Source organism: Lontra canadensis, unplaced genomic scaffold (assembly GCF_010015895.1).
Source record: "Lontra canadensis isolate GAN:19392208 unplaced genomic scaffold, GSC_riverotter_1.0 scaffold18, whole genome shotgun sequence".
In the NCBI taxonomy this organism is placed as follows: Eukaryota; Metazoa; Chordata; class Mammalia; order Carnivora; family Mustelidae; genus Lontra; species Lontra canadensis.
Window position 1 is genome coordinate 11,387,198 of NW_022631012.1, and position 14,402 is coordinate 11,401,599.

The 14,402-nt window shown below is 36.3% G+C and overlaps 1 protein-coding gene across 1 annotated transcript in view; it reads right to left on the reverse strand.

The window, feature by feature from the left end:
* Positions 1 to 14,402, reverse strand: part of NBEAL1 (neurobeachin like 1) — a 187,229-nt gene that overhangs the window by 157,604 nt on the left and 15,223 nt on the right. The window contains exon 3 of the mRNA XM_032860042.1: positions 2,926 to 3,017. Coding sequence (XP_032715933.1) covers positions 2,926 to 3,017 — 92 coding nt within the window. The remainder of the gene's footprint in view (positions 1 to 2,925; positions 3,018 to 14,402) is intronic.

Genomic DNA, 14,402 nt, shown 5'->3' on the forward strand with positions numbered 1-14,402 from the left:
GAAAAATTTGAAGCACCTTACCAGTAGTCATATAATTATATATGACAAATGTTTTTAGCCTCTTCCAGAATCATCCCACAACATAAAGTGCTTTATAAAATAAACACATGACTTCAATTACACAGAAATCATAAAGCACATTACCAAGGCTGCAGAATTCTATAACCATGTCACAAAAATACATGTTTCATTTTAGTCTGGGAATCACTTCACTTATAACTTGGATTCCTTCATTCTCTTTTATAGGTGGTATAAGAAAAACTCTCATTTTTATACATACATTTTTCTGTGCTAAAGAGCTAAAAAGAGGTGATGAGAAAAACCACAGTAACTTCTAAATAATATTTAAATTTAAATATAACTGATTTTTAAGACTAAGCTAAACTATTCCTACTCACTTTTCCAAAATCGTAAGTCAACAAGAAAGAAACATTATATTTCCCAATATTCAATCCTAGTTTCTTAAAGGATTTCTTCCCTTTTTCCTTCATTGTCCCATTCTTTGTTGCATTAAAAAAAATTTTACTAGACAAGGACACCTGGGTGACTCAGTGGATTAAGCCTCTTCCTTCAGCTCGGGTCCTGATCTCAGGGTCTTAGGACTGAGCCCCGCATTGGGCTCTCTCTCAGCGGGGAGCCTGCTTCCCCCTCTGTCTGCCTGCCTCTCTGCCTACTTGTGATCTCTCTCTCTCTGTCAAGTAAATAAATAAGATCTTTAAAAAAATTTTTTACAGACAGAAAAAAAATTAGCTCCTAAAAGAAAAATCTATTGTTGTACTTACACTCATTATAAAATTGGGCTTTGATTAGAACATGACTCAGATAAAGTTGAGAAAGTTTTGACCATATTCCTAATGTGATGAGGATTTAAGAATGTGGAAGCATTTTCCCATCATTAGGACTTTACTGCCCCCAAATTCTAAGCATCTTTTGCTGCAATTTCCCAATCCCCAGAAATCTGTTTCACTCCTCTGTTTGGCTACTAAATGTCTATATTAAACAGCTGCTCATTATTGTCTCCATCTAACACAGGAAAAAGTCCAGCTTAAATTCCAAGGCTTTAAATTCTGGGAAAAGCATTCCTTGCCTTGCATTTTGAATTCTCTAACTTGGAAGTTCTACCAAGTCAGTTTAATTTAAATGAGGATTATCTGTGAGTTTCTTATCTTTAAGGTGAACAGACTAGTTTTACACATCTTGTACATCATATTCACTTGAAAAACTAAAAGTTTTCTATTAGTAAAATCTAAATTCATGGTTTACTCTCAGGTATGAAATAAAATTTTAAATAAACCAGCTAAATCATGAAAAAGGCAATGTTCTGGCATTCTTCATCTTATTTTAAATATAGTAGCAATGTAAGTCTACATAATGTTTTTAGATATGACCTCCCAAGAAAGGAGATATGTATAATAAGTACATCTTCCAAACTTTAGAAGACCTCATTTCAATATTTGAAGAATTCAAAGGCCCAAATCCTGACCTCATAAAATCCTTAGGCTCATGATTTTAAATGCGCTGCAAATTATTAAAATAAAAGCAACTTCTAAGCACAAACCACAAGAATACTTCTATGAGTAGAAACCAATAATATGTAATCTTGTTTTGAATTCAAGATTTAATAGTTTTCAACTTTTCTAAACCTACTACAAATCATCTAATGAAGAATTCTGAAACTGTATTTATAAATAATGAAGCACTAGTGCTTTCTGAGCATTAAAGCACATCTTAAGTTCAATGCCTTGGTCCAAAGCTCTAATGATATCTTCTCTGAATTATTAAAATTGCCTCTTAACTGTGCTTGCCTTCAGTCTCAAACATTTCCAGTTCAACATCCTAATGCTACCATAAGGACTTTTAAAAAACAAAATTCATCATGGCATTCCCATGCAGAAAATTCTTTAGTAGAGCCTCGCATCTTCTGTTACAAAAAATATAAGTCCATTAGCAATGCATGCGTGGCATTTTATGATCTGGCTTCTGATTCTCTAGGCTCAGTTCACACAGGCCCACCCTCTTACTGCCTACCTCTATCCCCAAACTGCAAACACTTTCTTCCTTGAAGATTTATAATTCTCTAAATACTCTTTCCCGTCATCGACCACCACCCATTTCTCCCCTTCCATCTCAGTATATCTCTATAAATGGATTCCTTTTGTGGCTGAAAGTGTCTAGTGTCTCCTTTTTTTCTCCAGCTTTTTATCCCAGCCAACCTAACCTCTCTTACCTGAGTAACAAGTATGACGTCTTCAAGATGGTTGGAGAAAAAACCATCTGGGAAGTGGGCCCTAGGAACTGTAACGTAGGATGGTAGTAGGCAGAGCAATGGGAGCTAAGATTTATACTTTCACTTGCACTTTTCCACAAAATTTGAATTCCCCCCCATTTTATGATTTTTTAAATCTAGCTTTGAAAAATCTGAATACTTCACCTCCTCCAAGATGTTTTTTAAGACCTTACTCTATAATGAAACCATAATTTTAAGTATAGTATTTTCAGTGAATTCTGTGACTCTAATTACTGAACTAATTACTGAGTCATGAAAGCTTTCAAATTTGTATCCAGTTGGTCAGAGATATGGGTGGCTTCCAAGACTTGCAACTGGTGTCTGAAGCGAGGGCAGTCTTGTTGAGGACTTTGCTCTTAATCTGTGGGATCTGCCACTAACTCCAGGTAGTGTTAGAAATGAAGTGAACTGCAGGACACCCAGTTGCTAGTAGTTAGTTCTCTCTACTCCTAGGAGCCAAGTTTCATATTAGCAGGAAAGCCTGCTATAATCAATTAACAAAGTCTGCCATGAGAGCAGGGTTATGCAGGAATACTTTGCATGTCACACAATCGCCATATTTCTAACAGGTCTTCAATGAAGTCTTTGTGCCTCAAATTAACAAACTCATCCAAGGTTAAGAAATTGTTTCTACATACCTGGTAGGCAGCTTTTCAAAGTCAACATCTAAGAACTGTTCATAGCTAGAAACAAAATTGTCCAACCAGAGCTTCAGGTAATCTGGATCTTTCTGAAATAAGAAAACCAAGATTAAGTACATCTATCAGAAAAAAAAAATGCTTTCATTCCTATAAGCAGATATGAAGCAATAATATGAAATCTCTTAAGTTATATTCATGAAAATGTATGTGCTATTTTAAAACGTCTATTAAGTATAGGGGCGCCTGGGGTGGCTGTCAGGTTAAGCACCTGCTTTCAGCTCAGGTCATGGTCTCAGGATCCTGGGATGGAGGCCCACCATCAGGTTCCCTGCCCAGCGGGGAGTTTGCTTCTACCTCTTCCTGAGCCTCCCTGCCACTCATGTTCTCTCTCTCACTCTCAAATAAATAAATTAAATCTTTAAAAAAAATAATAAAATGTCTATTAAGTACAGGGAACCCTCAAATGGCTTCCCATGTCACTCACACAAAGAGCTGCAGTCTTAACAATGTCCTACCAGATTGTAAACAATTTGCCCTCCCCTATCTCTCTGACCTTATCCACTATTACCATCTACTACTCTGGCTTCCTGGCTGTTACTGAGACAAGCCAGACTACTCCCACCTTAACTCCTTTCAGTAGCTGTTTTCTCTACCCAGAAGACTCTTCCCCCAGATAGATGAATGGCTAACTCTCTCACCTTCTTCAAGTCATTCCTTAAACAACATTCTCGGAAAAGCCTACTTTACCACCCTTTCTTAAAACTGCAAATCTTCTTACTAACCTTTACCTGATCCTATTCTTTTCCCCACCCCACAATGCTTTCTCACTATCTATCATACCATGTCATTTACTTAGTTATTAATTTATTGTCTGTCATTACCCCTAGAATATAAGCTTCACAAGTGTAAGGCCTTTCTAAGGGCTTATCACAAGTGACTTTCTTTTTTTTTTTGGTAAAAAGATTTTATTTATTTATTTGACAGAGAGAGATCACAAGTAGACAGAGAGGCAGGCAGAGAGAGGAGGAAGCAGGCTCCCTGCTGAGCAGAGAGCCTGTTGCGGGACTCAATCCCGGGACCCTGGGATATGACCTGAACCGAAGGCAGAGGCTTTAACCCACTGAGCCACCCAGGCGTCCCCACAAGTGATTCCTTTTCATTAACTGATGGATACCAAGTGCCTAAACAGTGCCTGGCACTGAGCAGGTGCTCAATACATATGTGATTAATGAATTAGTGAGAAATACAAGATACATGAATAAAAATCAGATATAGATCATTAACCTAAACATAAAAATTAAAACTCTTCTAAAAGAAAATATAGGAGATATAATATACCTTTTATGAGATACACCTTTGCAACCTTGGGGTAGACGAAGATTTCTTGGGGGGCACACAAAAAAAATCACAAACCAAAAAAATAATAATTAAGTTTTAATCAAAATTAAAAAGCATCTATCCACCAAAAGACACCATTAAGGAAATGAAAAGGCATGCCATATACCAATTGAAAATATTCTTAATACATATATCTGACAAAGAACTTACACCAAGAATACATAAAGAACTCCTAAAAATCAATACCAAAAGGACAACCACTCAATTTAAAGATGGACAAAGGGGGGCGCCCGAGTGGCTCAGTGGGTTAAGCCTCTGCCTTCGGCTCAGGTCATGATCTCAGGGTCCTGGGATCGAGCCCCGCATAGGGTTCTCTGCTCAGCAGGGAGTCTGCTTCCTCCTCTCTCTCTGACTGCCTCTCTGCCTACTTGTGATCTCTGTCAAATAAATAAAATCTTTTTAAAAAAATAAATAAATAAAGATGGACAAAGGGCAGACATCTCACAAAAGGGGATACAGGAATGATGAGGATATGAAAGCATGCTCAAAATCATTAGCTCTCCAGAGAAAAGCAAATAAAAATCAAATGGAATACCCACTGCACACTCACTAGAATGGCCAAAACTAAAAACCCTGTAATTCCAAGTATTGGAGAAGATGTGGAGCAACTAGAACTCACACTTCTGGTGGGAGTATAAAATGGTATAATCATTTAGAAAATAGTTTAGCAGTTTCTTTTTTTTTTTTTTAAGATTGTATTTATTTGACAGAGAGAGATCACAAGTAGCAGAGAAGAAGGCAGAGAGAGAGGGCGAAGCAGACTCCCTGCTGAGCAGAGAGCCCAATGCGGGGCTCAATCCCAAGACCCAGAGAGATCATGACCTGAGCCTGAAGGCAGAGGCTGAACCCACTGAGTGACCCAAGTGCCCCTTTGGCAGTTTCTTTTAACATTAAACATAGACATGTCACTTGGCCCTTCCATGAGAGAAGGAAAATCACAGAACTACAAAAAAGGACAAAAATGCTCATGGAAGATTTATTTTTAATAGGCAAATGCTAGAGACAACCCAAAATTCCATCAATCTGTTCACTGACAAAGAAAGTATTGTATATTCATACAGTGGATTACTATTCAGGAATAACACTAAATGAAAAGTTGATACAATGACAAGCAGAAATTTTAAAAACATGACTCAGCAAGAAATGCCAGGCATTAAAGTGTATACACTGTATGATTTCATTTATACAAAGTTCTAGAGCAGGCTATGGTGACAAAATAGATCACTGGCTCTCTTTCAGAGGACTGACTCTAAAGGGACAGGAAAGAAACTTTCCTAGGTGATAGGAATTTTCTATTTTTTTATATAGTAGTTACACAATGTTTGCCTGTATCAAAACATGCAATTTCACACTTAAAATGTGTGCATTTCACAGACTGTAAGTTATATCTCAAAGCTTATTTGAAATAAAATGCTTCCTCAGAAATGTCTTTTTAAATATAAATCACTAAAAATGATGCTCAAATTTATTTCCTTCCTCTCCTTAACTCTTCTTTACTGCAGTCAATTTCAACAATTCTCAGAAGTTTTACTTAGTCATTAAATATTATTGGTTAGGCATTGCACTTGGAAAGGGAACTCAAGTAATTTATTTCCTAAAATAAAAGCATTACACTACAAATCAGAATTGCTAAAAAAATGTTCCCAGAATGTACAGAGACTGCTGACCTTTTGTCTGTTTGCTTTTTTCTATTAATATACTGTTCCAAAATCAGATTGTAAATTGCCACTATCTACATCATCACTGAGAAATAAAATGGAAATATTTCAGAAAAAGATTTCTCATGTGAGAAATTTTCTCAAGGGTTCCATTACTTGCTATTTTCATTTCCAACTAGCACAGTCCTCATTTATTCATTTATCCACTCAGAATAGGAATCCAGAAATACAAATAGCTGGAGCTCTCCCTATCACTTTTGATAAAGCAGATGATTATCTCTCTGTAAAAGTTAGACACAAAACAGTCTCATAACACCATAAAGAATTAATGCATTTGTCCTCATAGTTTATTTAGGAACTCTACAGTATCTGGTTCAAAGTCTAAAGGTCAGGGTTACCAAATGGTTGGCAGGTACAAGGTTCTCCTAGGAAGTTGAACAACTATACTGAAAGAAAAGATACTTAAATCTGGAAATATTTCATTTAATAAAAAGTAAAGCAGTTGTAGTTTTTTGAGCATATGCCATGTGCTAAGTACAACAGGCATTTTCAAATACGTATCATTCCATATACTCCTTACACCTACCCCAGAGGTTTCATTTCCCTATTTTGTAGGTTAGAAAAGGGATGTTCTAGAATATGTAACTTGTCCAGTCACACAGTTAGTAATTGATAGTGCTGGGATTAAAATGCAAGATACATGAATCCATCTGTGCTCCTTCTACTACACTATGCTATCTTTGAAATACGAGCACAGCTTTAGTGAGCAAATAGAGGAAAAGAGTTATCAGGGTCAGCAAACTCAAAGCCATAAACAATTTAACACAAAAAAACAGCCACATTCTACACAGCCTGATAAAATTCTTAGAGAATCTACACTTTACTGCCAAAAACCATAAAAAGAAAGATCTCCACAAACCCAGAAACCATATTAATTAAATCTCAAATTTAGTCACTTTCATGGTTAAGAGTTTGGTATACTGAAACACCATAGTACAATCTATCTTACCATTTGTACACTATTAACATAATACATAAATGTATTATGTACTCAGGAGCACTGACGCCAAATTACAGGGACTCTAATATCTGCCTTGCCACTTTCTTGAACAAGTCATCCTATGTTTGTATATCAGTTTTTTCCTCTATAAAAATGAATATAATTATAGTACCTTTCTTACAAGGCTGCTATAAAAATTAAATAATCTAATACATGTCAAGGACTTAGAATAATTCCTTGCACAGAGTATATGCTTAAGTATTAATAATATTTTTATAACCTACTACATGTCAAAATTAGGAAACTCCCATAAAACAGAATACCCTATGCAACAAACATAAATGATCCCCCTTGCCAAATGATTTTAATTGTATTCTTGTCTTTTTAAATCTCTTTGCATTTATTATCTGCGTGACTTTGGCCAGGTTACTTGATTTCTGCAATCCGATCTTCATCTGTAATATTATTTCATACCTCATAGGGTGTTGAGAGCACTAAATAAGATAATACATGTAAGGCATTCAACAATGCCTGTCATTTCGCGATTATTTAAAACATGCCCGTTACCATTATTAAGATACAGACTCTGTTATCAAGTTGGCCATGATTCAGTGTTAATAAAATAAGCACTTACGAAATAACTACAAAATCAACTTTACTGATTCTGCTCTCAAATATTCATTCAATCATCTGCCATTGTTTAAAATAATCTTTCGTTTGAACTGTTATATAGGTCTCTACTGGTCTTTATAGCTTTAATTTCTCCTCCCTATACACAGTTACTAATGGGATTTGTTAAATTTAAACCTAATCATTTCTTCCTTCCTGTTCAAATACCTTCAATGGCCCCCATAACCACGGATGAAGTTTAAACACTGTCTAATACAGTAGCCACTAGTCAAATGTGATTATTTAAATTACATTAACACACAGAAGGCTTTTACCTTCTCTTAACACCCACTCCCCTGTTGGAAAGCATTAGTAGGTAATGGAATTAGGAAATCCAAGCAATTTCACCTAGTTCTTAAGGGGTGAGGTAACAGGTTAAAATGGAGGAACACCTGACTTCCTCCATGCAATATTTGGAATGCAGTATTCCTTCAAGTTTTAAAACTATACACTTTTAAATACATAGATGTATTTCAACCAATACTAGGCAGTTCCCAACTTACGTATGAGTTGTATTTATAAAAGTTCATTTAAGTCAGTTACATTCATAATATAGTTTCCAATTCCTACCAAAAGAAGATAAATCTCCCCTCAATAGAAACACAATTATTAAGGTCAAATCATCTTTCAGGTCAGTCCTCAAGTTTTTCTTGACAGAATCTAGCTACCTCAAAAAAACATTTAGTAAGTACATACAACCATGTAAATCAAGAACAGTACTAGACTCGGGGCGCCTGGGTGGCTCAGTGGGTTAAGCCTCTGCCTTCAGCTCAGGTCATGATCTCAGGGTTCTGGGATGGAGCCCCGCATCAGGGTCCTTGTTCAGCGGGGAGCCTGCATTCCACCCCCACCCCCCCACCTGCCTCTCTGCCTACTTGTGATCTCTCTGTGTCAAATAAATAAATAAAATCTTAAAAAAAAAAAAGAATAGTACTAGACTCTATGGCTATGATGACAACTAAAATGTAATCTTAAGTAAATTTTACCTAAAGAAACAAACAAAAAATCTATAATCTTATCCTCAAAGTGCTCACTGTTCTATAGAAGAGAGGCATAAATAAATAAAATGCACAACAGCGTAAGAAGTAAAGCAGTTGTAAAAAGTATTGAAATAATAAAAAGGTGAAGCCTAGCTGGCTCAGTTGGTAGAATACGCAACTCTTAATCTTGGGATTGTGAGTTCACGCCCCACAGTGGGGTTAGAGAGTCCTTAAAATTAAATCTTAAAAAAAGAGGTAAAGGATCTGTACTCGAGGAACTACAGAACACTCATGAAAGAAAATGAAGAAGAGAGAAAAAGATGGAAGAGCATTCCATGTTCATGGGTGGGAAGAATAAACATTGTTAAAATGTCCATACTGCCTAGAGCAATCTATACTTTCAATGCCATCCCCATCAAAGTTCCACCGGCATTTTTCAAAGAGCTGGAACAATCCTAAAATTTATATGGAACCAGAAGAGATCCCGAATTGCTAAGGAAATATTGAAAAAGAAAAACAAAACGGAGGGCATCACATTGCCTGATTTCAAGCTTCACTATAAAGCTGTGATCACCAAAACAGCATGGTAGTGGCACAAAAACAGACAGACCAGTGGAACAGAGTAGAAAGCCCGATATGGACCCTCAACTCTATGGTCAAATAAATAATCTTCGACAAAGCAGGAAAAATATAAAGTGGAAAAAAGACAGTCTCTTCAATAAATGGTGCTGGGAAACCTGGACAGCTATGTATAGAAGAATGAAACTCGATCATTCTCTTACTGCATACACAAAGGTAAACTCAAAATAGATAAAAGAACTCAACATGAGGCAGGAATCTATCAAAATCCTAGAGAAGAACATTGACAATTAATCTCTTCAACATCAGCCACAGCCAACTTCTTTCAAGACATGTCCCCAAAGGCAAAGGAAACAAAAGCAAAAATGAACTTTTGGGACTCAATCAAAATCAAAAGTTTCTGCACAGCAAAGGAAACAGTCAACAAAACAAAGAGGCAACCCATGGAATGGGAGAAGATATTCACAGATGACACTAAAAAGGGCTGACATCCAAGATCTATAAAAAGCTCCTCAAACTCAACACACACAGAACAGATAATCACATCAAAAAATGGGCAGAAGACATGAACAGACGCTTCTCCAAAGAAGACATTCAAATGGCTAACAGACACATGAAAAAAATGTTCATCATCATTAGCAATCAGGGAGATTCAAATCAAAACCACATAGAGATACCACCTTACACCAGTCAGAATGGCCAAAATCAAACAGGACAGTAAACAAGTGTTGGAGAGGATGTGGATAAAGGGGAAGCCTCTTACACTGTTGGTGGGAATGCAAGTTGGTGCATTCCTTAAGAAATTAAAAATATAGCTACCCTATGACCCTGCAATTGCACTACTGGGTATTTACCCCAAAGATACAGATGTAGTGAAAAGAAGGGCCATCTGTACCCCAATGTTCAAAGCAGCAATGGCCACCGTCACCAAACTGTGGAAAGAACCAAGATGCCCTTCAACAGACGAATGGATAAAGAAGATATGGTCCATATATACAATGGAGTATTAAGCCTCCATCAGAAAGGATAAATACCCAACTTTTGTATCAACATGGACAGGACTGGAGGAGATTATGCTGAGTGAAATAAGTCAATCAGAGAGTCAATTATCATATGGTTTCACTTACTTGTGGAGCATAAGAAATAATATGGAGGACACTGGGAGAAGGAGAGAAGTGAGCTGGGGGAAATCCGAGGGGGAAACAAACCATCAGAGACTGTGGACTCTGAGAAACAAACTGAGGGTTTTGGAGGGGAGGGGAGTGGGGGGTTGGGTGAGCCTGATGGTGGCTATTAAGGAGGGCATGTACTGCATGGAGCACTGGGTGAGGTACATAAACAATGAATTCTGGAATGCTGAAAAAAAAATAAAATTTAATTTAAAAAAAGAAAAAATTAAAAAGGGAGTTATTGACTGTTAAAATCAGAAATAACTGAGACTTGCAAAAGAAACTGCTATTAACATACTCTTAATCTCACCTCCACATTCTTAAGATTATATACATATAGTTCATGCCATTCATCCCAAGATGTTATATAGTGACTTATTAAATCCACTCCTTAATACATGTCAGCCTTCTTATATATGTGTTTTTCTTACAAAAACTGAAAAACAATAAATTTGAGAGAATTTTCACATTAAAAAACTTATAATTTCCCTCACTCTACCTTCTTTGCATTTATTCTTGTCTTCTTGAAATGGGTGGTATATTAATAATTTATTTCTGCATAACAAATTAAATAAATTCAGGAGTTTAAACAACAAATATTTTATCAGTGTTTTGGGTGAGGAATTCAAAACCAGCTCAGAATTTCTCATGAGCCTTCATCATAATGAAGATGTCAAGCAGGGCTACAGTCAGAGCAAAGCTGGACTGGGCTGGAAGAACTACCTTCAGCCTCACTCCTGTGGTGGCTGGCAAGGCTTCAGTTCTTCATAACATGGGCCTCTCCACTGGGCTGAACACAACACAGCAGCTGGCTTCACCGAGTCAATTATCCAAGAAAAAAAAGGAGTAACTGAGATGAAAACAAGAATGTCTTTTCTAATTTCAGAAATGATACACCATCACTTTTGCCAAATTCTATGGTCACAAAAGAACCCTGGTCCAAGGTAGGAGAGGATGTGAGGATCTTAAAGACTGGTGACCACAAATGTCTTTCTAGTTCACTAATTTTTAGCCTTTTTTTAAACATATGTATTTTTTAACGTTTTGTTTATTTGACAGAGAGAACACAAGCAGGGGGAACACCAGGCAGAGGGAGAAACAGGATCTCTGCTGAGAAAGAAGCCCAATGCAGGACTCAGTCCCAGGACCCTGGGATCATGACCTGAGCCAAAGGCAGATGCTTAACAGACTGAGCTACCCAGGTGCCCCTAAATAGATATATTAAAGCAATAAATTTTCCTAAGTAATGTGTAGCCACTTCCCATCAAGTTCTAAAATACAGTATCATTCAGGTCCCCCAAAATTCTTACTTATCTATTTTAGGGGGGCGACTGTGGAGGAGGGACAGAGGGAGAGGAAGAGAGCAGGCTTGGGTCTCCATCTCACAACCCTGAAATCATTAGCTGAGGCAAAAATCAGGAGTCAGACACCTGATTGATCCACACAGGTGCCCCTCAAAATTCTAATTTTTATTGCTTGTTCCTTAATCAAAAGTTTATTTAAAAGGGTATTTCATGGCTTCCAAACATTCCTTTTTAATCTTTTTGCTATTGATATCTTCTTTCATTGTCATTGTTAAATATACTCTATTATTTTGATCATTAGAAATTTGTTGAAATTTGCTCTAAGGTCTGTTATATCACTTTTGTAAATGTGTGCTTGAAAGGAATGTATGTTGGGTATAGTGTTCTACGTAAATCCATAACATCAAGTTTGTCAATTCTATTGAGTCTTCTGTATCTTTACTGACTTGTCTATTCATTCTATCAAGTACTGACTTCTTTTTCTTAATTAGGAAGGCAAGTTAAATAGAAAAAAAAAAAAAAACCTTACAATTGTCATATGTTCATTTCTCTGTGCTTGCTTTAAGACTATGAGGGACACACAAATTTCAAATTGTTAGATCTTCCTGGTGAACTCAACTGTTTTGTTTTGCTCAACATGGCTTTATTTCACTTTACCCTTTGGAAAAATTTCATTTGATTAGAAATAATAGATTTAAAATGTCAACCTTTTTCCTTCTGTCATTCTTACTGAAAAATCAGCTAGTAATCTGTCATCCCTTTGAAGATAATCTTTTTTTTTTTCCCTCTGACAGCTTTTAAGATTTTTGTTTTGTTTTGTTTTCTGCAAAACCACTACAGTTTCCCTACAATGTATCTTGATATGGGATTAGTTTTAATTATTCTGCTTGAAATTCAGTGGACTTTCATTAATCTTGGAACGCTCTCACCTGTAATCTCTTCAAATACTACATTTGTTTCATTCTTCCTTTCCTTTCCTTTTCAGAGTCCAATTAAAGTGGAGGTACAGCTCAGTGGCAGAGCATTTGACCGCAGAGTCCAATTAAACATGGATTAAGCCTTTTCATACTAGCCCTCCTACCTCTTAACCTTTCTTCCCTATCTTCCATTTCTTTGACTCCTACTTTATCCTGTAGAAAGGACTTATCTCCCTTCCAATTAACTAATTCTCTTTGGCTGTCTAAACTCTTATCAGCCACATTTACTGGTTTTTAAATATCATTATTAAGTCTCCCCCCTATTTCTAGATACTCTATTTCTTTTTTTGAAACTGCTAGTTCACTTTTCATTATCATATTTCTCTGATTCTAAGTTGTTTTGTTTTTAAAATTTTGATATCTTTGAAATCAAAATGCATCTTATTCAGAGAGGCTGCTATTAAGACCTATTTGTCAATGCCTGTGCAAACCTGGTAAAAGCTGTTTCATATTGTCCTTTCACTAGATTCATGTACAAATTACTATACGTTGAATTTAATTGGTCAAAAAATTATAATATGATTATGCAATAAAATGAAGTTTTCGTGTATACAAAAAAAAGACATGAAAAAAAGACAAGGGTATAATTTGACATTAATGATACACCTATTCTTTACTATAGAAATAATCACAATTTTATGTTTTATGGCAAGGCAACAGCTGAGGGCTTTACAAAGTTGATAATGGCAGATACCCTCAAATAGAGGAAACTGAAATACATGCAAAAGAATTACCTACCATATGCCAATCAGTGCAAATAAAGACTAGAGAATCTGTCAAATCCCTTGGAAAATATGAAAGAAATTCCAAGGCAATGAGAGTCTAGTATGGTTGATTCATACATCATGAATTAAAGTATTAAGTTGCAATTTGAAAAAACATTTGGTATCTGAACTGAAGTTTCTTCTTCCAGAAGGACTGCGTTTGCTTTTACCAAGCCGCAGACTAGTCTGCAAGACCTAGAGCTTTTGGACTTTCCCTACAATGAGAGGCAAATTTGATTTGCAAATTCATGAAAGAATCAACTGGTGGTCTCATCCTCTCAGGGACTTTTTACCTTTTAGCTCTGTTAACACAAAGTCATTTTCTCCTGGAGTCCCCAAGTGAAGATCAAAGAGTGAGGTGGGTTTGTTTCCACTTGACCTTTACCCCACGGATGTATTCTTTTGGGGGTCATGATGGAAAAATCTATTAGACTTCTCACTCTGATTAGTCCCTTGCCTTTGATTTCTTCCTTCCATCCACAAGACCACGAAAACACAAAAGCTCAAGTTCGCCAGGAAAGGTAGCTTCATTCTCCATCTACCTAAGTTCCTGTTTTCACTAAGATATAGCCTCATAATGCCTTACCATCATCTTGCCAGCTTCTCAATGCCATTAAGATATTTCTTAATTTTATTCAGAATCGCAAATGATTTTCAGAAGGGTTGGTCTAACAACCTAGACTAATTTATTACCAAAAGTAAAGTCTAAACTAAGGTCACTTTTCCTTCATACCTTTGGTCAGGATTTCTATGAGCCTGGAACATATTCTGTGGCTACTAAACTACTATTCATTCTTTAAAACCTTGTCCAAATGCTACCTCTTTAAGCAATCCGTGATGACTTCATTCATCTTCCCTAAGGTCTCACATCTAAGCCCACAATCTAAATGGGAAACTATCTGGAGATGAAGTCAGTCAATTAAATAGATAAAAGAGACAAAATTTTGATGAAAAGAAAGTCTGTCACATCTTGAAA